The 24481-nt window shown below is 42.7% G+C and overlaps 1 protein-coding gene across 1 annotated transcript in view; it reads left to right on the top strand.

The window, feature by feature from the left end:
* LOC308289817 (protein Aster-B-like) overlaps window positions 1-23026 on the top strand; it is a gene marked incomplete at its 5' end in the record, with an annotated part of 158278 nt that extends 135252 nt beyond the window's left edge. Inside the window, 16 exons of the mRNA XM_080731582.1 lie at window positions 423-507; window positions 747-850; window positions 970-1065; window positions 1607-1687; window positions 2030-2145; window positions 4356-4497; window positions 8142-8328; window positions 8895-9038; window positions 10374-10492; window positions 12374-12516; window positions 13237-13340; window positions 15792-16095; window positions 18402-18413; window positions 19091-19198; window positions 21064-21184; window positions 22785-23026. Of these exons, the coding sequence (XP_080587708.1) occupies window positions 423-507; window positions 747-850; window positions 970-1065; window positions 1607-1687; window positions 2030-2145; window positions 4356-4497; window positions 8142-8328; window positions 8895-9038; window positions 10374-10492; window positions 12374-12516; window positions 13237-13340; window positions 15792-16095; window positions 18402-18413; window positions 19091-19198; window positions 21064-21184; window positions 22785-22874 (1956 nt within the window). The 3' untranslated portion in view covers window positions 22875-23026. The remainder of the gene's footprint in view (window positions 1-422; window positions 508-746; window positions 851-969; window positions 1066-1606; window positions 1688-2029; window positions 2146-4355; window positions 4498-8141; window positions 8329-8894; window positions 9039-10373; window positions 10493-12373; window positions 12517-13236; window positions 13341-15791; window positions 16096-18401; window positions 18414-19090; window positions 19199-21063; window positions 21185-22784) is intronic.
* Between the last annotated feature and the right edge of the window lie 1455 nt (window positions 23027-24481).

Raw genomic sequence — 24481 nt, forward strand, 5'->3', positions numbered from 1 at the left:
AGCATCGCTATATAAATGTTGCTAAAGTTGAGAATGTTCTCATTATGACCACTAGCACAGCAGCATGTCAGCAGAATGACATAAAGAAGACCCATTGTTTTGGGCATTGTGCTTGACATCGCTCTATCAAATACAGTCTTAACTCAGACCATGTACTGTACTCATGCATGCCACATATTACACATCCATTTGCAGCGCTTGTCAAAATCCCCCACTGTCCTGGGTATCGATGCCAATGTCGATTATAAACTAACCCCAAACAACATCCTGATCAGACTTGTGGGTGGTTTTAACAAGGCTATTTTGTGTTTGGGTCTAAAAAACTAAATGTGAGTGAGCATGAGACAGAGTGTAAAGTGTGGATGGCTGAGATTAAATTAGGTTAATTTCACCGTTCTGTTTGTCTCTCTCTCTCTGTCTAGGTGCTGAGTCCTACGTATAAGCAGCGCAATGAGGACTTCAGGAAGCTATTCAAACAGCTCCCTGACACAGAGAGACTCATCGTGGGTGAGTGGAGTGGATTAGGGCTGCAACTATCCACTATTTTCTTAGTAATTATTCTGAATCATTACATTTAAAAAAAAACCTGCCATGCTGTTTTGGGATTATTTCCAAGTAGTTGCAGTTGTGTGAAGATATGCTGACTGTGTGTGTGTGTGTGTGTGTGTGTGTGTGTGTGTGTGTGTGTGTGTGTGTGTGTGTGTGTGTGTGTGTGTGTGCGTGTGCGTGCGTGTGCGTGCTGTCAGACTACTCATGTGCCCTGCAAAGGGACATCCTTCTACAGGGACGCCTCTACCTCTCAGAGAACTGGATCTGTTTCTACAGCAACATTTTCCGCTGGGAGACTCTGGTATGCATGTACAGTTTTTGACACTGTTCTACCTGTTAGAATGTCTCTAGCTTGGCAACATGGAATATGCTGTGTCAAAAACACTGCCTGTGTGTGTGTGCGCGCGCGTGTGCATGTAGCTGACAGTGCGGCTAAAGGACATCTGTTCCATGACGAAAGAGAAGACAGCTCGCCTCATCCCCAATGCCATGCAGGTCTGCACGGACACAGAGAAGGTGAGGGCCACAGTGATATGATAAAGCATAGCAATGTTACATTAATGGTGCCCACCAGTGGTGTGTTTTAGATAATTAGATAATTATTCCTTCCCACCCGGCTCCCGCACATGCGAGCGGTCACTGAATGAAGTCTGAATACTGTGAAATGTGGCAGGTCTATTGCTTAATGTGTGAATTCCTTCGCCAGCTGCCATTATCAAATCAAGAAAGACAGTAGCCACACATATTCGCCTCAGACTAGGCAAAAGTCCACATTCTTGCTGCCCCAGCCTCTCCTCCTGTGGCGAAAAACGTCATACTATGTATATTGCGTATCACGGTAGAACACACCACTGGTGCCCACATCTCCTCCAGATTGTCCTTGACCAGTGCACTGAATGTGAAAGTGTGCTGAGGATTGAGGAATACTCTTGGACTCTAATACTCTTGGACTGGATGCATGCATGTTGCTGAAATAGCCTACTACTAAGTTCCTCTAATCTCAATAGTATGGCAGCCAAGTCTCACATACTGTACAATGGGCATTCATTCTTCACAGCACTTTTTCACCTCATTTGGAGCCAGGGACCGAACGTACATGATGATGTTCAGACTGTGGCAAAATGCTCTGATGGACAAGGTGAGTAAGCCATGACACCACTTCATGTTTTAAATGCTACAGTGCATACAGTATATATGCACTCAAAAAATAGCAGCACTGAACAGTAAGTCAAATGTACCTCCATCAGTATTGGCCAAATTGTTTTATTTTACTGCAGCCTTAGTTACTTGTAAACCTGAACTTACTAACTATATCCCCCTAGTGTTAAATGTAGCTGTTAAATCTATATATTAATAAGCCTCTGCTACATATGATGTTGATATTGTGATCTTTATAATTATCACATGGTGAACATCTGAATCAGAACATCACATCGTTTTTGATATTGATGCATCCCTGATTGCTTCCTCCCTCCTTCAGCCTCTGTGCCCCAAAGAGCTGTGGCATTTTGTCCATCAGTGTTACGGCAGCGAGCTGGGCCTGACCAGCGACGACGAGGACTACGTTCCCCCCGACGATGACTTCAACACCATGGGGTGAGTCTGGTTACCATGGAGACTGTAAACTGGCACGTGATGCTGTGCTTATAGGTTTAGTAAATGCTCTCCCAATTGTGTCCCAATACTGCAGTAACTCCCACATCTAGGCCTATATGCACCTTTTCTTCTTGAAACCGTTTTCTCTCTTCATTGACTATGACCTCTGAAATTGATTGATTGATTGATTGATTGATTGATTGATTGATTGATTGATTGAATATTTTATTATCAGTTCGCATAGGAAAAGTACATGGCACCACAGTTCAGATACAAGGTCTACTAATAGGATTTAAACCCAATTAAGCACTATGGCTTGATACATTCGAGTCCTTTGTAATCACTTCATTGAGACATTAAATGACAAATATACAACAATACTATGCAAAACATATCAGAATCAGTCAGAATCAGAAACAACTAGAAGCAGTGCTCTTCCGAGCACAGGTCTCCACCAGGCCGTGCGTCCTGGTGGTGCTACTGTATAATAGGCCAATGTAAAAAGGGTGGCATATGTTCTTCACCTTAGATCTTTCATGGCAATCTGATGCTGCATGCATGATTTGAAGCATTGTGTTCCAAAAATGAGTTTTGCTAAAGTCTACCTGCTGGTGGCGCTATAACAGGCCAATGTGAAAAAGGTAGCATTTGTTCCTTGACCTAGTGGGAATATGTGTTGCAAATTTCACGGTAATCGCAAGCTGCGTTGATGATTTGAGGCATTTTGTTCAAAAATGGAGCAATCCTGCAAGCTTTGGAAGCCAATATTAGCCAATCTGGATGGAATATGAAATACAGACGGATCGGACTTGATCACATGACTATAGAGATACTGTGTACCGATTTGCGTGATTTTTGGATAAAATCTCAAGGAGTAATATCCAAAAATGTGTTTTACATAAGTCGGCCCAAAGGTGGCGCTATAAAAGGCTGATGTGAAAAATGCAGGGTAAAGGTTTATCCTTAGCCTCTAGGGAGTGCGCTTACAAAGTTTGAAACTGATCGGTGGAGTTATAGGTAAAACCACAAATCGGCCTGTTATAGCGCCACCATGAGGCTGATTAAAAAAGATTTAAGTGGTATTTCTTCCTCGGCCTAGTGGGAACGTGTGTGCGCGATTTCATGATAATTGCACTTTGCGTTTGTGATTTGAGGCATTTTGTCCAAAACGGCTCAATCCTACAAACTTTGCAAGCCAATCTTAGCCAATCAGGATGGAATATGCAAAATCGGACAGATCCGTGTCGATCACATGACTGTTGAGATACTGCCTACCGATTTGTAGGATTTTTGGACAAAATCTGTAAGAGTAGTGCACTGAAATGTGTTTTGCGAACATCGGCCACTAGGTGGCGCTAGAAAAGGCCCATTTGAAAAATTTAGGGCAGAGGTTCTAGATTGGCATCCAGGGAATGTGTGTGCTCACTTTGGCAGCGACCGGGCCAACGGCGACTGAGATTAGCTGCACACAAACTGCGAGGACGCACGCACGGACACACGGACGGACGGACGGACGGACACACGGACGGACGGAGGGGAAAACATACTCTCCCCCATGCCTTCGGCTGGTGGAGACAAATATACAATATGTACAGTATATAGTACAGAGGGGGATAAGGTTAGGCTTTGTCTTTGACGTTTTACAGGGGCCAGTTTCGAGTTGCAGCCACCTGTAAGTGTTCTTTCAGAGCGGTTCTAAAGGAGTGCAGGAATTTACACTCTTTTAAGGCCGTTGGTAGGGGCATTCCACATCTTTGTGGCATAGCAGGAGAACTAATTTAACCCTTTGTTTGAGCCAAATCTGAGTTGAACGTGATTAGTGGAGCTGCCTCTGGTGTTGTGACTGTGGATGTCTTTGACGTTTTTGGAAGTATTTTGTCAGGTTTATGGGTATTAGTGGTGTAGCGTATATTGTAGACCAGGCCCATTGCAAGATGCTGTACTCCGATCACCTCCACCATCTGGAAATGTGTTAGGAGAAAAAACTAAAAACACAGCTATTGGATTCTTTTAGGAAACTCTGGTTTTAATGTAAGATTTACAGGGAATATTTTTAATATTTGCTTACTAGAATGCACCAGCTCAGTGGCCTTGGCTTGTAGTTAGTATCCGCCCTGAGATTGGGAGGCCAGGGTTCAATACCCCGGCCGGGTCAGTCATACCACAGACTGAGGTACTGGTGAAGTGGTACAGAACTCTGTTGTCTGCAGGTTCTGTGAAGAAATCCCCAACGAGGAGAACGACATCAACAACGAGTCCTTCAAGAGCTGCGCCGAGGCCAAGCCAGAGGGGAGCCCTCTTCCTGTCCATAACAGCATCCGCCACAGTCCAGCCAACGAAAGCCCCATTACAGTGAGTAGGGCTGTCAAGATTATGACATTTTACATGACAATTAATTGTGACTCAGATAATTTGTGATTAACGATTGAATTGTGTTTTTGTCGTTGACAATTACATTTCTGCTTGGCTTGTAGGCTTTGAAGTTGCACATGGCAGATATGACACATAACCTAAATAAACAAAGAAATTACTGACAAATTTGACAACTTTATACTTAAAAAAGAACATTGATAGTGGAAATAGCCAAGTGAACTTGTAGATTGGCTTGTAGATCTGCTATTTCCACTACTTTTTGAAACGATTATGACAATTATGCAAAATCATTTTTTTTATGTAACAATTGTGACAGGCCTAACAGTGAGCCAGCCACACACACACACACACACACACACACACACACACACACACACACACACACACACACACACACACACACAGTGGGACTCGAACACTCGCTCGCACATGCAACAGTCACATGCAAGCACATGTGCTCACATTAGTTATTAATACTTAACTTAATTTATAAAGGTTATTGTGCCAGAAAATGGGAGCTACATTTTTCCAAATTCCCATTTTATGACTCGATGTCCTACACTGACAGACGTCCTTACACACACAACCACTCACTCACATGCAGTGAGTGGCAGAGGTTAAAGCCAGGGGTGAAATGCACTGCTTGCACAAGGGCTTTCTGAAGGCCTTGAGAATGGGTCCATCAATCCCTGACAGACTGTAAATTGCTTCAGAGACCTCTGTGAGATCAACACTGGGCCTGCATCACTTTTCATGTTGTCGTCTTGACACAGTGGAGCTGTCATCCAAGTTGTGCTCCATACAGCCTTGTGTAGTGTGGGGAATACTTCCACGATTAACCTCTGCTCTGCTGTGCATGGGGCAACCCGGTGTGTGTGTGTGTGTGTGTGTGTGTGTGTGTGTGTGTGTGTGTGTGTGTGTGTGTGTGTGTGTGTGTGTGTGTGTGTGTGTGTGTGTGTGTGTGTGTGTGTGTGTGTGTGTGTGTGTGTGTGTGTGTGTGTGTGTGCATGCGGGTGTCAAACCTCTCCCATATCCTGCTTCTGTTACTGAGTATGTTTGTGTTCATGTGTGCGTTGCATATCGTCGCTGTCCGGTGGAAACCTCATATGTTGAAAACTGTTCATTTTCAAGATTGATTGATTGATTGAAGAGTTTATTAGCAGTTTGCAATAGAAAAAAAAGTACAGTTTCATGACAGCACAAATCACTGGTACAGTCAACTATAAGGAGATCCTATAGAAAGCCTAATGCCTCATTCACACTACAGATATATAGTTGAACGTTTAGCTTGGTAATTCAATGTAATCTCAATGGAAACCAGCTTTAAAGATACAGGACACACAAAGAACAAAGCTTTGAAAGCTTTAAAGCTGGTTTCCATTGAGATTACATTGAATTACCAAGCAAAACGTTCAACTATATATCTGTAGTGTGAATGAGGCATTATGGCTTATTTACACAGGAACCACTTTATGTACCTCATATAACATTGAAAGACAGACGGATAGAACATAGTACTTTATCTAGAATAACATCAATTTCAAAAGCAGAAAAAGGACAACATCAATTACAAAAGCAGAAAAAAAGGGGGGGGGGGGTAGAAGCATGGGGGCTTTAGTCTATTTAGAGAACAGGAGAACACATTAGAGCCTTGTTTAGTGTTAAATCTACGTTGAACTTGATTAGTGGAGCTGCCTCTGGTGTTGTGATCATGGACATCCTTGACCTAGGAAGTAGTAAGGAAGGAAGGAAGTAGTTTGTCAGGTACATGGGTATCTTGGAGGTGTAGTGTATCTTGTACACCAGGCCCATTTTCAATTTAGTTAATTATAAAAGTAACAGTTTCTAGCTTGTGGGTCTGCTACTTTTCATGCTTTTGTGTGACACTGTGTTGTATACAGTATGATCAAGTAGGGCATTCATTTATGAAAAACACAACAAGTTAAAATATGGTTTCTGCCCGACAGCAATGATATACATTTATATATATGATATAGATTTATATAGAGCTCATGCCCTAGTAAGACCACCTCACGACTCGAGTCAACACAGAATGGCTTTAGTTTTTCTCTACTATTATTAGTAGCACATACTGTAGTGGCATGTGGCTTGATATCACATGAACTGCACAAATCACTTCAAGTCACGCTGTCTGGAACACAGATCACACTTCCCTTTGTGGGTCTGGCCTGTCACAATTACTACACAAGCACCGGATCGCAAGACCATATACAAGCTCACATCATGATGCATTGTAATAATAATAATAATGTAATTTTTTAAAGTGTAACTTTATTAAATACAGTATGTCAGTCATTTCTTTTTTCATTTGTCATTTGTCATATCTGCCTTGGGAAATGTTATTATTTGATAAACAAATAATCAATTAGAGCTTGACGTTACATTAACATCAAACATATTAACATGCCTGCATGATTAACTGTGAGACTCACAAGCATTCATACTCTACATTCATTCACATGACTTCAAATCGTTTGAGAAGGCAACACACAGATGACCACTGCACAGCAGGAGGGTTTACAGGACACACAAAGCTATATACGTTAATGAACACTAGAGTAGACAATTTTGGATTTAATGTTGATGATTGGTTAAAACCATATGCACCACAGTGTGGCTGTGTGTCTGTACGTATGTACAGTGTCACCATGAATATGGACAGTGAAATCTATTGAGTATAATGAGGAATATACAATCTATCCACAGTGAAACACATTTACAGCAGTTTGCCTTAGCAGGCCTCTAATAAAGTTACCAGTGAAAAGTAGTGCAAGTCGAGCAGAAATGCCAGAGTCATGAGCATGATTCCCCCATGAGTATTATAGTTGAACAAACAAACTCCTCTTATCCATCACTGGAATAGAGTATGTGTACAATACTGTCAGTTGGGGTTGTTTTCTGACATCTTACCTCATCTTACACAAAATATATTTGGAAAAAAATGTCATTACAATGAATTGTATGCTATGATTATGAGATGTCACTGCTGACGCCTCTCACAAATAGTAGGGAATTATTTGATTTATTATTTGATGCCAACAACAGCACACCCCATTGTTTAAAATACAATATGTGAATGCTATATTAACTGCTGTTGTTGATATTTGTCTGTCTGCACTGAGACCGGGAGCGATAGATAAGGGCAGAAAATGAGTTGTTCCATAACCGTAAATTTGATTTGGTTTGGTTATGATGAAGCTCTTGTCATATTTGCCGGCCGCTCGCTAAATCAAATCAGCCTGAGAAACAACTCATTTTTCTCCGTCTGAATTTAAAACACACTGCCTCAATACCGCATAGCGTGAAGTTAATCGATTTTTCTGTCTCCAAATTTAATAAACTGTCCCTGGGCTCACTCCACTAGGCCGACTATACTCAAATGAACACTAATATTAACAGCGGGAGTTCTAGTATAATCCACATATTTCGGAACACATGTTCACTAAGGAAAAGGGGGATGCATGGCATTCCACTATGCAAACTGTCAACTCCTTCAAATGTCCTTGCATACAGGCAAGGGCTTCGTGAACAAATGCCCCATGGTGTATTCTCACATTCTCATAATTCATGATGTGACTGAACCTCATCTCTTTCTCTCTCAGTTTGACCTGCCGGAGGAGTTTGCAGACTGCCTGCCAGATGGGGAGCTCCTCTTACCCCTGGTGGTGGAAGAGGAGCTCAACGTGGCGGGTGTCCTGGGCGTGCCCGTCTCCTCACCCTCGCTGGACTTCAACGACAACGAAGACATCCCCACCGAGCTGAGCGACTCCTCCGAGACACACGACGAGGGTAAAGTCTAGTATTTATAATCCATGGCACGATGGTGCCCCTTGCCAAAAATAACCGATTTTAAAGCTAACAACACAACGTGGCTTATAAATTACGTCTTTGCTGACGACTCGTCGCACATTTTCGCCTGCAATGACATGACAATAGGGAATAACATGGTACTACTTGCCATACTGTGGTTCTATTTGGAAATAAACAGTATAGATACAGGGAAGATGAGAGGAGAGAAGATGTAGGGTTGTGTCCTGGCTCTTACCGAGTGTGCATGTGGCGATGACAGATGCACAACAAGTGGAGGGACATTATTTGATTTGAAAAAGTCACACGTGACATCTTACATAAGGTTTGTGGTACACTGAAACAGGCTGCCTGAATTGGTGCTAACTGTATCTTAAACATTCAGCCTAGTGCATTTTTCAAATCGGACTGACTGACTGACTGACTGACTGATTGATTGACAGACAGAGTGACTGACTGACTGTCATTCTGTATGTCTCTGTCCCTGACCACATGTCATAGTTGTACCTTTTCAGCTATATCCCTGTGTGTGTGTGTGTGTCTAGCAGGTGAGGTGCAGGCCTTCCAGGATGACCTGAGCGGCAGACAGTACATCAATGAGGTGTACAACTTCAGCGTAGACAAGATGTACGACATCCTCTTCACCGAGTCACAGTTCATGATCGACTTCATGGGGCAGCGTCGATTCTCAGGTCTGTATTTCCTCTGGAGATTCTGATTGGAACAGCTGTGGTGTTATGTTTGTGTTCAATCATAGAGGTGCATTCACACCTGCCATGTCACTTTATTCAACTCACATTTTGTTTGTTAAGCGTGGTAAAACAAGTGTTGTAGTTTAGGAAATCCACACACGGCAACAACACTATACTGTACTTCTCAAACTGGAACCTGCATCGGAGGTCGCTCTGTTTGCTTCAGTGAAAATCACTGCAGTCGAAAAACTTTCAACTTGTATGGTTCACTGTCATGTCTTTACATTCACATAATATTGACAGTTGACACTGTGTTGGTGAGTGGTATTTATGTTAAATTCTCATTTAATTCAATAGAATACAGTATTGCTATTTCTCAAAGAAGGAAACTAAAATCAGAAAAACATAATTCTCATACAGTATCTAAAAGATTTCTGTAGGACTGCAATTCAACTGATGTTCAGAAGTAATGTAAATGACTCCCTCTTGACACTTTATAGCGCCCCCGATAGGGCAACATTTGAAACTGCATTGACAAAAGCATTTAACACCACCTAAAATGAAAAACAGTAATGTACTAGATCCACAGGACTGAATGGAGTTGAATAACACTAATCTGAAATAATCAGCACATTCTTTGAGTGTCCAATGTCATTTTAGCATGTGTCATAATTGTACAGTGGTGGAAAATGACCTAATATGTACTTACATTTTTTGATACGTTATACTTCTACTCCACTACATATCAGAGGCCAATCTTGTACTTTTTACTTCACTCCAATTATTAGACAACTTTAGTTTCTAGTTACTTGTAGATATAGATTATTAATACAAATCATACATTAATCACTTGAGCCATATTTTTACTTTAGCTATACAATCTATAGACTGATCTATAAGCTTGTAGATGAACTATTATCGAAAAGGTTTTACATGTTTTGTAGTTAACAATACTTTTGTACTTTAACTCAATTAAAGTTTTGAATACAGGACATTTACTTTTAAGCAACATATCGTCACTGTCGGGCCAAAACCTCATAGCTCCAAGTTTCAAATTTGTAAGTTTTTCCACGAAGTAAAGCCCTGCTTCATCAGACAAGGCTGTCGCACAAAAGTAACAGCAGATCTACAAGCACACAACGCCTCGCACCGCGAGGCGTTGTGTGCTTGTAGATCGGCTGTTTTCACTAGTTTAAATCATTTAAAAAAAGATAAATACAAAACCAACGGTTTTGGACATACAAGGTTTTCACCCGACAACGACGATATCAGAGTAGTCCTTCCAATAGTGAGTAAAGTGTTTGTTTATTGCTGTTTCATTGTGCTCTTGTTCAGACGTGGTGTACCACCCATGGAAGAAAGAGGACGCTGGGAACCAGACCAGAGACATCCTGTACACCATCTCTCTGTCCAACCCTCTGGCCCCCAAGACGGCCGCAGTCACAGAGACTCAGGTGAATTACCTTTCTGGATTTCCTTGCTGTCGGGCAGAAACCTACGAAACCTCCTATCTCCATGTTTAAACCATTTTCCCCTTAAACTAATGCCCTGCTTGATCATACAACAGCATCACACACAAGCATCAAAAGTAGCAGATCTGCAAGTTCGAAAAATGCAGTGCCAAGCGACGCATTTTGAGCTTGTACCATCTGCTACTTTTGCAGTTTTTGAAAAGTAACAGTTTCCACCCGACAGAGACCATTTCTTTATCCTGCCAGTGACTCCAGGAACCCGAAGGTTCCCAGTTTGATCCCTGACTTTGTGCCAAAAGAAGTGTCTTTGAGCAAGACACTGATCTGCTCTAAACAAGCAGGTTGTCCCTTACATGTGCGCCTCTGCCGTGTGTGTGTGTATGTGGGTGCAAATGTGAATTTAACATATTCAGAATGAGAATCAGCTTTATTGTCACATCACAGGTTTACAGAAGGAAAAAAGTGTGTGAAATTAGTTTTCGTGCATATTTCCCATAGTTTTGTTATTTTGATTGAAACAAATATAAAGGGAAGAAGAAGAGGGGCAGGGGCAAGGGGGAAAGGAGATCAAACAAGAAAACAAATAGTAAATGATCTAGATATTTACACATGTTACCTGAGAGATAAGGGTGCATGAGCATAGCAGCAGAGGTATACAGTACTTGGTGTGATATTCTTATGGACGTTATGTATTGTAAAGCGCTTTGGATAAAAAGGCTAGATGGATTATTTTCATATAAAATAATGTATCCTGCTCATGAGCATTTGTTGCATACTGTATCGCCCCCTCTACCCAGTCCGTGTCCACTGCACTGTTGAAAAGCAATAATGTAAGCGAGCATGCCGCATTAACAAACCCATTTAGAAATAAGAACCATTCAGTGAAAATATAAGAGAGCTGGAGAGAAAAGTGGAAGCCTAGCTCCGCACTTTTTTACATTGTGTCTACATGATCGTCTGTCTTTTTATTTTTACCAGTTTTATTTTTGGCATGTTTAGGCTGAACCGTTTTGGAAATAAAACTTGAAATGTATTTCTTTCTTTAAAGCTCACAACGCATTGCATCGCATCGCTTTGTGAGCTTGTAGATTGTTGTACTGTACTATTTTATGTACTATTTCTGAAAAGGTTTGAGTGGTCAAGTTAAATAAAGTTCAGTGTATGTGTACTTTATATAACTTGTTTGCTTGTTCATTGTAAAGTCTAATTCAGGGGTCTTCAACGTTTTCAGATCAAGTACCCCTTAGCTGAGAGAGAGATGAAGCAGGGACCCCCTCTACATATAGTATAATTGTGTCATGCAGATTTTCATCGATTTCATAGATAGATTCAGAGACTTGTTTGAGAGCACTGTCATCAGTCTATGTTGGATTCGTGTTAATCTTTTTTCAGACATTTAAAAACGTAAATCATTGATACTTGTGATTTCACTCTGTACTTGGTCTGCTCTTTTTTACCTCTACACCAAACCTCTTTGCTGAAAATAGCCGATCTACAAGCTCTCAATGCCTCGAGAGCTTGTAGATCTGCCATTGTTGGCTAAGGTTCTCCTCAGAATAGGGAAGGGAAGATTCAAGTTGTTAATTTAAAATAATTATCCCACAGTATCACACAAAGATTTGGCGGCCCCCCTGTAGTAACTCTGAGGACCCCCGGTTGAAGACTCCTGGTCTAATGAAATGTCTCAGGGATAGGGATCATCATCAGACCCAAACATCTGGCATTGGTCTGACTCTAATAATGAGCAGCAGATCAGACTGAAGTCTGTATCCTCTGTCTTTGTCATGTGAAACCAGCATGAATGATTCCAACGTCCTACAAAAACATTCCAGGTCTTTAGTCCTCTCCATCTCTGCTCATCAGACGCTGTACAAGGCCAGCCACGAGAGCGAGTGTTACATCGTGGATGCCGAGGTCATCACCCATGACGTGCCGTATCACGACTACTTCTATACTCTGAACCGCTACATGCTCACCAGGGTGGCCAAGAACAAGTGTCGGTTAAGGTGAGCAAAGCTTCCAGTCAGGTGGTGGTTAGCCCCAACTGTGCTTTGTAGCCATGCAAGTCTTTATTTCTTTTAAGGCTTTGAACGAGCGCGCTCGTCCATTTATTCAAGTAGCGCACGGCCATGAACGAGCGGTCGTTCGTTCGTTCTTTTCCCTGTCTGAGCACTGTGAGCAGATGAGGGGTGGCGTGGGTCTCTGCAACAGCAACAGCGCAAGTAAAGCTAGTCTCAAATCTTGATCACACATAAACAATAATAATGGCGGCGGGATCACTTTTCTGGTCGTTTTCTATGCCAGGATCTAGTTTCTCTATTTCTATGCCCTAAAGGCCTAAACAACTGGTGCGAGCGAGGGACAAACTTCAGCCGTCTTATTTTTTTTCTTCTCACAACTTTACGACAGATACGCCTGTCTTTTACAAAAGATTGCGGTTGGAAATAATAGATGGATATTTTTCTATAAAATCGCAAAGGTAAGCTACTTTTAAGCTACTTTGATGGCAGTTTAAGACATCCTTAAATCCTTATGTGGCAGTAAGAGAATTAAGGAAGCAAAGACAAATAGACTTTCTTTTATCTTTCTATGGCATTACGGTGTGTCTTTAAATACTGCATGAATTCAGAATGACTGCACTTTGTCCCTTTTGCATTTGGGACTTTTAATCACTACTCCTTTGGCTCTCTCTTCTGTCACTGACCCCCCCTATCCCTCTCTCTCAGGGTATCGACTGAGCTGCGGTACAGGAAGCAGCCATGGGGTCTGGTGAAAGGCTTCATTGAGAAGAACTTTTGGAGCGGGCTGGATGAGAACTTCCGCATTCTTGGTAAGGTCCAGCATTGAAGTATTTGTGGTGACGGGGTGTCTGGGTGGTAAAGTAAAGAACCTGCCCACCACCACTCTGGAGTCTGGGGTTCCTTTCAGCTTGGCCAGGTGGGGGAGGTCAGTTTGGGGGTCCTTGACATGAAAAGGTTTGAGAACCACTGATCTACTGTATGCCCTCCCCAGACCCAAACAGTAGGGGGCAGTGACAGCGACTATAATACACAGCAAAACTGTCTGGATCAAAATTATTAACCATTATTCTTTTGTTTACTTCACCTGGACATCATAGATGTATTTATTGTCTCCACCAGCCGAAGGCTGAGGGAGAGTATGTTTTCCCCTCCGTCCGTGTGTCCGTCCGTCCGTGCGTCCGTCCGTGCGTGCGTCCGTCCGTGCGTCCTCGCAGTTTGTGAGCGCCAAATCTCAGTCGCCGTTGGCCCGGTCGCTGCCAAAGTGAGCAAACACATTCCCTGGATGCCAATCTAGAACCTCTGCCCTAAATTTTTCAAATGGGCCTTTTCTAGCACCAACTAGTGGCCGATGTTTGCTAAACACATTTCTCTGCACTACTCTTACAGATTTTGTCCAAAAATCCTACAAATCGGTAGGCAATATCTCGACAGTCATGTGATCGACACGGATCTGTCCGATTTTGCATATTCGATCCGATTGGCTAAGATTGGCTTCCAAAGTTTGTGGGATTGAGCCGTTTTGAACAAAATGCCTCAAATCACAAACGCAAAGTGCAATTATCATGAAATCGCACACACACGTTCCCACTAGGCCGAGGAAGAAATGCCACTTAATTTTTTTTTAATCAGCCTCATGGTGGCGCTATAACAGCCCGATTTGTGGTTTTACCTATAACTCCACCGATCAGTTTCAAACGTTGTAAGCGCACTCCCTAGAGGCTAAGGATAAACCTTTGCCCTGCATTTTTCACATCAGCCTTTTATAGCGCCACCTTTGGGCCGACTTATGTAAAACACATTTTTGGATATTACTCCTTGAGATTTTATCCAAAAACATGCAAATCGGTACACATTATCTCTATAGTCATGTGATCAAGTCCGATCCGTCTGATATTTCACATTCCATCCTGATTGGCTAATATTAGCTTCCAAAGTTTGCAGGATTGCTCCGTTTTTGAACAAAATGCCTCAAATCATCAACGCAGCTTGCGATTACCGTGACATTTGCCACACATATTCCCACTAGGTCAAGGAACAAATGCTACCTTTTTAACATTGTCCTGTTATAGCGCCACCAGCAGGTAGACTTTAGCAAAACACATTTTTGGAACACAATGCTTGAAATCATGCATGCAGCGTCCGATTGCCATGAAAGATCTAAGGTGAAGAACATATGCCACCCTTTTTACATTGGCCTATTATACAGTAGCACCACCAGGACACACGGCCTGGTGGAGACCTGTGCTCGGAAGAGCACTGCTTCTAGTTTTTGTATTGTTTTACAAAGATTGGTTGCAGTGGTGATAGAAACTCTATATATTGTTTCTACTAAGATTACCAATGTTTCAAATTCCGAAATAAATTCGAGTCAATTTTCACGTGTTACACAACTTTTGAACGTGTTGAAACACGTTTGAAAACCGGCCAAACCAATCGTTCTGGCTATACAACAGCATACTCTCTCACCCGACACACTCTTTTTCTCTTCAGTCAACGCCATCACGCTATCACAGACTCCTAGTACAGTATTTTCTGGACTATAAGGCGCACCTGACTATAAGGCGCACTGTCAATGAATGGTCTATTTTCAAACTGTTTTCATATATAAGGCGCACCTGACTATAAGGCGCACATAATAGACGCTACCGTTGCGTTATGCATCCAACAGATGGAGCTGTGCTAAAGGGAATGTCAATGTCAATGAATGATCCATATATAAGGCGCACTGGACTATAAGGCGCACTGTAGTTTTTTGAGAAAATTAAAGGCTTTTAAGTGCGCCTTATAGTCCGGAAAATACGGTACTTGGATTTCTTGCATTTTCATATAAGGGAAATCTTTCGGAAAAAATGACTAGGTAGCTTGCGGTAGTTATCGAACGCCAAAACCTCCGCCACACAACATCAGTGGCCGTTTTCACATGAGGTCAATTTCCACTATACCTCCTGCACTTTGTCTCTGTGAAAACGTGACTTCAATTCTAATCAGAATCAGGTATTAGGGATGTGCAGTATAACATTGCCTCCCCCCAATGAAGCGATATTATCGATTATCGTGATGAAAAACACTCACGATAATCGTGACTGCACAGGTAAATCAGATCGCAATTTTTTGGCAAATGTTCCGCCCCAAGATAATGGATTTTGATCATCGCGATAATATCGTAAATCGCGACTTCTTTTCTCACAATAATCGTGATATGACATTTTCATATCGTCCCCCCCACCCACCCACCCCCACCCCCCACCCTGTCCCATCAGAGACGGAGCTGTCCAAGGTGGAGGACATCCTCATAGAGTCGCGCCACCCGTCCCCCAAGGCCAAGGTGGTGAAGAACTCGCTGCGGCGGAGGAAGAGGACCCTGCCGCACCTGCTCAGCGCGCACCTGGAGGAGGCGCTGAGCCCCGTCGGCACGGCCACGGAGCAGGAGGTGATCCAGAGGATCAAGCAGGTGGCCGGCTCCACGCAGACCCGACGCCAGAGCCCCGAGCACCTCGGCCACCACCTGCCCGGAGGCCTGGCCCTCTACAGCGTCTCCAAGCTGCTGCTCGTCATCAGCTTTGTGTGAGTGGTCCTCCATGTGCTCGCACGCACACGCACACGCGCACGCACACACACACACACACACACACACACACACACACACACACACACATACACACACACACACACACACACACACACACACACACACACACACACACACACACACACATGCATACTTGTATCAGGGTTCCCACGGTCATGAAATTCCTGGAAATATTTTGAAATTAGAAAAATATTTTTGCAGTACTGGAAAAGTTTTGGAATTGATCAAGAGTCCTGGAAGGTCCTGTTAATACCTCTGAAATGAGATTGTCAAATATTAGAAATTGTGAAAATAGCATATCTACATGCTCACAACGCCTTGCGTTGCGAGGCGTTGTGAGCATGTAGATCGGCTATTTTCACAATAGAACCGTGTTGTACAAAATTCCTCAACTCAGTGCTCGTCAGGGTGCCGGTGTCCCCAGTTAAAATATGATTATTTCTGAGGTCACGGCCTGAAAAGGTTGAGAACCACTGGCATACACTACCTGTCTTTAGGCATTGCGTATAGGAGTAAGCGACTTGTTATTGAGCGGAATTATTGTTATAATATAGTCTTGGAAATTGGGTTAAATATTCTGGAAAAGTTTTGGAAAAGTTTTGGAAATTCATTGGTAAAGATGTGTGGGAACCCTGTTGTATACAGTGGTGGAAGAACTGCTCACATTTCTGTATTCACATCTTACTTGAGCAAAAGTTCTAATCAGGCACGTGCACACATTGACATCAAAGGGGGTTGAGCCCCTGCCCTTTTACCCATCCGTAAAAGGTGCCCTCTCCAGACCATGAATGCGGTTACTTACTATGGTGTAAGAAATGCAAATGCCCTCTTTCCATGCCATAACTGAAGGCAGTATTCAAGAGAATTGACTTGTCCAAACTCTCCTGAACTTGAAATCAGCATCTTATGTTGACAGAATTGCCTTATCTGTGTAGAAATCCATGCCATACGCCACATATCCAGTATTCACGTGATTATGCTTAGTTTAGTGTGGTATCAAGTACCGAAAATAGCCGACCTCCAAGCTCACAACGCATCGTAGCGCGACACGTTGTCTGCTATTTTCGTGGCGACACGTGGTCTGCTATTTTCGATATTTTCACCAAAGGCCCTTTTAAAAATTTCAGCCCCTGCCTCTCTAACATTCTCTGCATGTCCCTGGTACTAATGTATTGGCATGAAATCCTATATAATTTAAGAGAGTCAGTCACACTCTCATTTCCACATCTATTCAGTGGCTTCATCAACTGATCTCAACTTTCACATGGCATTGACCATTAGCATTATTCAGACGGTGAGAAAGGAAGCCCAATTTTCAATTAGCACACATTCAAGCTGTTTGTTAGGGTTTTCGTCATGCTTCTGTTTAACTCTACAGGCTCAGTTTTTGACGTTAATGCACATGCGCTGCAAAACATGCATGCGCACGTTCGTGCACGTGCCCGTCAGACATGCATGCGCACGTTCATGCACGAGCCCACGGGGTCTTGTCACGGTTACCGCCCCCCCAGGTTATGAGATTTACTCAGCGCAACGTATGGGATATGCAGCCCACATCTGCCACAGATTGTACACTTTTATTCATTTGCAAATGTCTCGCGCACGGTGGCGCGTGTGTGTACCTCCGTGTGCCTGCCCATGTAACCACTCTGAAATCGGGAACTGGATAAAGAAACACCGGTGTTGCAATATGTACCTACCTTCTCGCAACATGTTTTGGCTTTATCGTGGGGGGGTACGCCGAGATGAGGAAGGGGGCTACGTTGGCATCGGCAATAACATTCCCTCATATAGGTTGTGATATATAAAAAAATATATGTTTCACTTCTCACTTCTCAATGGGTAAGGACTAGTTGTACATAAAGTACCAAAAGTACCCATTTGCAGAATGTCCCATTTCAGGTTTCAAAATGTTCCATTTGTGACCTATGAGGGTCCATTTGGAAGGAACCCTGAGGGTTACCACCAACTCCATCCACAGACATGCATGCAATAGTCAATTTACTAGTGCGCAAACTGCGAATGCATATTGCCATACACATTACACATACTCAAACATACTCATAGAAACGTATACAAATGAATATAAATGAATACAAAACACAAACATTTTCCCTGACTCATCCTCATCTCAGTTCTTTAATTGTCTCATCTCGTCAATCCTCTACTTTTGTAATCATTTGTTTATGTCGTGTGTGTATTGTGTAACACCTCCCCCCCCCCCCCCCCCTCTCTCTCTGTCTCTCTCTTTCTGTCTCTCTCTTTTCATTGCCCTCCATAGGATCTGTCTAAGGTACATACATTCACTGATCAACTATAATCTCTCAGAACATACTAGCACCCAGGGTGTCTTTATTGCTAAATGAGTACTCCCAGTACTTCTGGGACTGCGAACAAACCATTCATGTTACGTGCTGACGATCATAGTTGATCTTAAAGTGCTTGCGTAAGCGTTTCCATGAGCATAGTCTGAAAATGTTTTATTGATGAACACAAAACTCATGAAGCTCTGAAACATGTGCAAAGGCAATTTATTTATTTATGCAAAATCAATTAGCCTACAGTAGTGCCAAAGCTCACTAAAAATATATATTTGTTTATTAAATAAAAATTGGGATTTTTTTTTTTCTAATATATTTCATGCACCAGATGCACCTCCACCTGTTATCCATTTATATCAGTAATTATCATCTCTGTCGGGTGGAAACCTCATACTGTTTGTCCCTTTTCAGGACTCAAATTCAAAAGTATCAAAACTAGCAGATCCACAAGCTCGAAGCGCTGCGTGACGCTGTAGTATGATCAAGTAAAGCGATAATTTACGGAAAATAAAATATGGAGATAAGAGGTTTCTGCCTGACAGCAACGATATATATACTAGACATTTTAGTTTTACTAGACATTTTTAGAGTTTTGTGAATGAGGCCCATTGTCTGTGTTGAAAGAAAGGGTTTTGTGTCGTCCTTGCAGTCTGGTGTTGCTGGTATTCCTGAACATGATGCTGTTCTACAAGCTGTGGATGCTGGAGTACTCTGCTCAGTCCCTCACCACCTGGAAGGGGCTGCGGCTTCATGAAAGGTATGCACGCATACTGTGGTCGATGTCAGATGGAAACCTTGTATGTCCGTATAAAACCCATTGATTGATTGAAGATTTTATTAGAAGGTTGCATAGGAAACAGGTACAGATTCATGACAGTACAGTTCACTGATACAAGGTCAACCAAAAGGAGATCCTAGTAAGCTTTTCGGCTTATTTACAAAGGAACCCTTTATGTATCTCATAAAACATTGAATGACTGACGGATAGAACGTAGGATACACAGGATATCATAAATGGGAAAAAAGAAATACAATATATTTACAGTGGAAAAGGAGAGGTAAGTATGGGCTTAGTCTGTTTGAAGTTTCGAGTAGCAGCCACCTGTAAGTGACTTTTCAGACCGATTTTAAAGGAATTGTGGACATCCTTGACGTCTAGGAAGTATTTTGTCAGGTACATGGGTATCTTAGTGGTGTGGTGTATCCTGTGTGTTCCTTTTTATTATTATTAAAAAAGTAAAACAGTGACAGTAGTCACTACTTTCGAGTGATACTCTAGTTGAGTCTAATATGAGGACTTCTCGGGGTCCATTCAAAATGTACAACATAAAACACAATACTTCATGAATTAATAAAACACCCAAGTACTATTAAAAGACAGATATTACAAGAGACACTTATATAAGAGCGTTTCTGTATCATTTAAAACAAAACAGAACAGTTTATTACAAAAACAAGACAGATGTTAATATTGAGGCGAGGTCTCCCTGTCCGCTCTTTAGGTATGGATAGTAGGTTATTATGTAAGCAGTTTGTAAACAAAGCAGCGCAATTACTGTAATAAGGTGGTGTTCAGTGACCCAATACACAGGGGAAAATATGGATTATACTATAGCATCCCAGCATTGACAAACTGGCTGCTTGTGGGCATGGTAACTAGTGTGGTGGTCGGTATAGAATGACTGGCCTATACTGTATTTACTTTATTAATGTAGGGCTTTGTGTTGGCACAAAAGGCACATTTAGGCCAGCTGTTCATATTCTGAGAGTTTATGCAAAAGCACGTCTATTCCATTTAATTATAATACTTTATTTTCAATAAATAATTGTTTAACATAAGATGACATTGTTTCATACTTCATTGTGTAAAATAATTGAAGAATATGGTTAAAATTTTAAACCCATTTTCTCTCAGCCTGGCCACGTATTATATAAGAGACTGGTACACACGCACACGCACGCACACACACACACACACACACACACACACACACACACACACACACACACACACACACACACACACACACACACACACCATACGGCTGTTGACAAATGTGTCAGGAAAATACCTCTGCTTATATAATTGCCCCTGAACGATTCTAGACTTACTGAAACAATTTACCAAACATTTGTTGGCAAGATTGTTATCATGCTAGTCTTGCACAGTTTTGTTGATCATTATTTTGTGTGTGTGTCTGTGCGTGCGTGTGTGCATGTGAGTTGTGCATGCGTGTGTGTGTGTGTGTGTGTGTGTGTGTGTGTGTGTGTGTGTGTGTGTGTGTGTGTGTGTGTGTGTGTGTGTGTGTGTGTGTGTGTGTGTGTGTGTGTGTGTGTGTGTGTGTGTGTAAATGTCCCCACAAGTACATAGTATAATTGAGAAATAGACAATGTGGGTACAGTTTTCCTGGTCCTCACGAGAGACGTGGTTGTTTTATGTTTTAAAAACATTTTGGGACTTGGGAGTTAGGTTTACAATTTGGAAAATATTCAGTTTGAGGTTAGTGTTAGAATTAGATATTTAAGGTTAGGTTTAGAGGTTTGGGTTATGCTTAATGATGCATAATTGCTTGTAGCTTATAGAATGCCTATTTGTGTGTGTGTGTGTGTGTGTGTTGCCAGTAAACTGCCGCAGACACAAATGGAGTGGGCCCAGCTGCTAGAGTCGCAGCAGCGGTACCATGACTCCGAGCTGCAGAAGTGGAGGGAGATCATCAAGTCGTCTGTGGTTTTACTAGACCAGGTACACAAGCACACACAACCGTGCTCACAAGTAGTAGTCCCTGGTAGTCTTTTACGCTTATTTAGGCCTAGAATTATTGAATGCTTTAACTATTGAAAAATAGCAGATATACAAGCTCACAGCGCGGCACCGGGTGCCGCGCTGCGAGCCCGCAGATCTGCTATTTTTGAAAAGTCGTGAAAATTCGAATTTTGACCTGATTCTATAAGTGTCTTTTGAATCCTTCTAAGGTTTTTTGAAAAACCCTATGTTTCTATGTCAGCAATCTGGCTAGCCATCGTCAAAGAAACGGTCCTTTTCACTTAAATGGAGCTCAGTTAGTCTGTTCTTGAGAGACTACTATGTCAGTGGTGCTCAAACCTTTTCATGTGAAGGACCCCCAAAATGATATTTATTTGGCCACGGACCACCCATCTCAAAATATTTAGTTCCAGGGACCACCCAGAAGCAAAATTTGAGTTACAAACGTTCGCTTTGAAAATACATATATTCAAAGATTTGCACACATTTTCACGACTTTTTCAAAAATAGCAGATCTACAAGCTCGCAGCGCGGCACTCGGTGCTGCGCTGTGAGCTTGTATATCTGCTATTTTCCACTGGTTAAAGCATTCAATAATTCTAGGCCTAAGTGGGTTAAGCCGTCTCAAACACGACCGCGTTTTGGCCTATCGGCCTTCGTCAGCCGTATGAACCTGCCTCAGCAGAAATGTCCTTTATTACATAACTTTATCAATTATGTAAGGCACGTCGTTGCTTGGAATCTGCAACCACACACTTTATTATTATTAAATATGAGTTCACAATGCAAGGGATTTGCTTTGGCATGCAGTTCAGTGTTCAGTGTTTAATGCATTACTACCGATTTGACCTTGGATTCACAACCAACCAGACACTTATATGATTATAATCAATTAGATTGGCATGGCAGTAGTACTATTGTTACTACTCCTATTAACACATTTGTTGCAATCAATTAAATCTCTTTGAAGGTCCAAGATGCCATGGTCTCCATAGACTTCCATGTAATTCATAGTGCACGGATCATGCACTCCCATGCCTAGATCATACACCACGTGTGTGCACGCTGTTCACAGCTTTCAAACAAAGAAATCCGCTTGGAAATCCGTTCAGGCATTCATGAGATATCAGCCATTATGTTTGTACATTATGTAAACAAACATGGCTGCCATGTTTGAAAGATGGGGTTTGTTATAGGGGTTAAACATGCAATTTCGCGATCGCGATCATGCCTAGTATATCTTTGGAGATCCAAAAAACATTAAAAAAAAATAAAAAAAATGCATAATTGTGTCATGCAATATTGTCTAAAGCGTGACTAATTTTGCACCGGTGTCATCCACCAAAAATAGCTGATCTACAAGCTCACAACTTATTTATAGATTGGCTATTATGAGTGCACAACCAAGTATAAATCAAGCATTATCTCACCCAGACAGCGAGGAGGCTGCACTCACTCTAGTTCACATAGAGGCTCTATTGAAAGGTCTAGGATTGCTTCAAAGGTCTATGATTCTATCAGCAACCCCTCCATTCCTTTCACACAACCTCATTGTTTTTTGTTCCATACATTATCCTAGATGAAGGACTCCTTACTGAACCTGCAGCGGGGCATCGGTTTAAGGGACTACAGCACCGAGGCGGAGGAGAAACGAAGTCGCTACCACTGACACATCGCCCGCCAGGCCACGAGGGCATGCCGTGCAATACAGGACCTGTTGTGTTCGTGTCTCCGTATGCAGACCACAGCCAGGGAGAGGAGAGAGGGGGAAGATGAGACCAGCTGAGAGCTGGCCCCGTACGAAAAACAAGCTACACCAAGGGCGGGACCGTTGGCAAGAAGCACCCCCCCTAAACCATACCTCCACCACAGGGTCACAGAGGTTGCAACCCACCGGTCTGGAGGGGGTTAACCGTGGACAGGAATAACCCCCTATTACTGACAGGATGTGAGGTGTGTGTCCCCCAGCGGCACTGGGGCATTGTGGGGAAGGTGCTCGGCCGCCACACCTTGTCCACACACACTCACGCACGCACTTATGCACACACACACACACACACACACACACACACCCTAATGTCGATGGGGTTCCTTCTTCTTTCTGTAGTTTCCTTTCACCCCACCAGGGGGACAACAACACTCTGTCGTAACCCATGACGTCGTCAGCCTAAGTTAGCGTCCCGTGTTTTCAGTCCTTGTCTGTGCGTGTCAAAGAAGGAAATAAAGAAGAAGAAGAAGAAGAAGAGGAACAGAACAAGAGGGGAGATAGTCGTCAAAGAAAAGAAAGAGGTTCTTTTCTGTCTCGCAGGCTTTCGACACTCTCGACTGTTCCAAAAACCAATGGTCCCCTGGAGGTCCTCTCTGCAGTATCCCTTTTTAAAACTGTAATGTGTTGTAGGTGACTTCTAAGTCTCTACTGCCTTGTTGTGACCTGTCCTGTATGGTCTGTATCAGGGCTGGTTCCCTGCAGAGCCTTTGGGCAGGGAGATATGTTCAATAATATTTATACTGGCGTGCTCCGATACCTCACTTGGTGGAGCGTGCACTATATTAAGGCTGAGTTCTTCTTGCAACCAGCCCGGGTTCGAATCCCACCCAAAGCCCTGTGCTGCATGTCATCCCCTTCTCCCCCTTTCTCTCCTGTCATTCCTGTCTCTCTACTCACTATCACTGTCAAATGAAGCAGAAAATGCTTACAAAATATATGAATACTAGCCCTTACCCACTCTAATGTATGTGCTCCGAATTATGTGCAGAGGTTGGGTTTTGGGGTGTGCACACTGCACAGTATATGAGGGATTGAAAGTATCTTTGCAGCGGAGTAAGCACAGATACACAACATTAACACAGGACACGCTCACGCACACAGCTCAGACGCACAGAGCAAAGAGAGGGGCGACACGCGCGCGCACACACACAGCACACACACACACACGGAAGTAGAAAGTGAAAGGTAAACGGTGCACAAACATGCAACACACACGCGCACAATGTTGAACACAATGAAACACACACACATGCACGCACGTAGCGCGACATTCACTGGAATACAATAAGCAACATACATGTTTGCAACTTCGTGCACACAGATACATTATTTTGGAGGTTATTTAAATTGTGGAGCGTGTGCGTGTGTGTGAGCGTGAGCATGTGCTCAGCCCCCCCCCCCCCCCCCCCACACACACACATACACACAGTGCAGGGGGCAGAACCGTAATTTCCCACAAACAATACGTGAACCGTAATTTTCCACAAAAATAGCTGCAATGCGTGTGC

The sequence above is a fragment of the Nannobrachium achirus genome (assembly GCF_963921795.1).
Source record: "Nannobrachium achirus genome assembly, chromosome: 8".
Lineage (NCBI taxonomy): Eukaryota > Metazoa > Chordata > Actinopteri > Myctophiformes > Myctophidae > Nannobrachium > Nannobrachium achirus.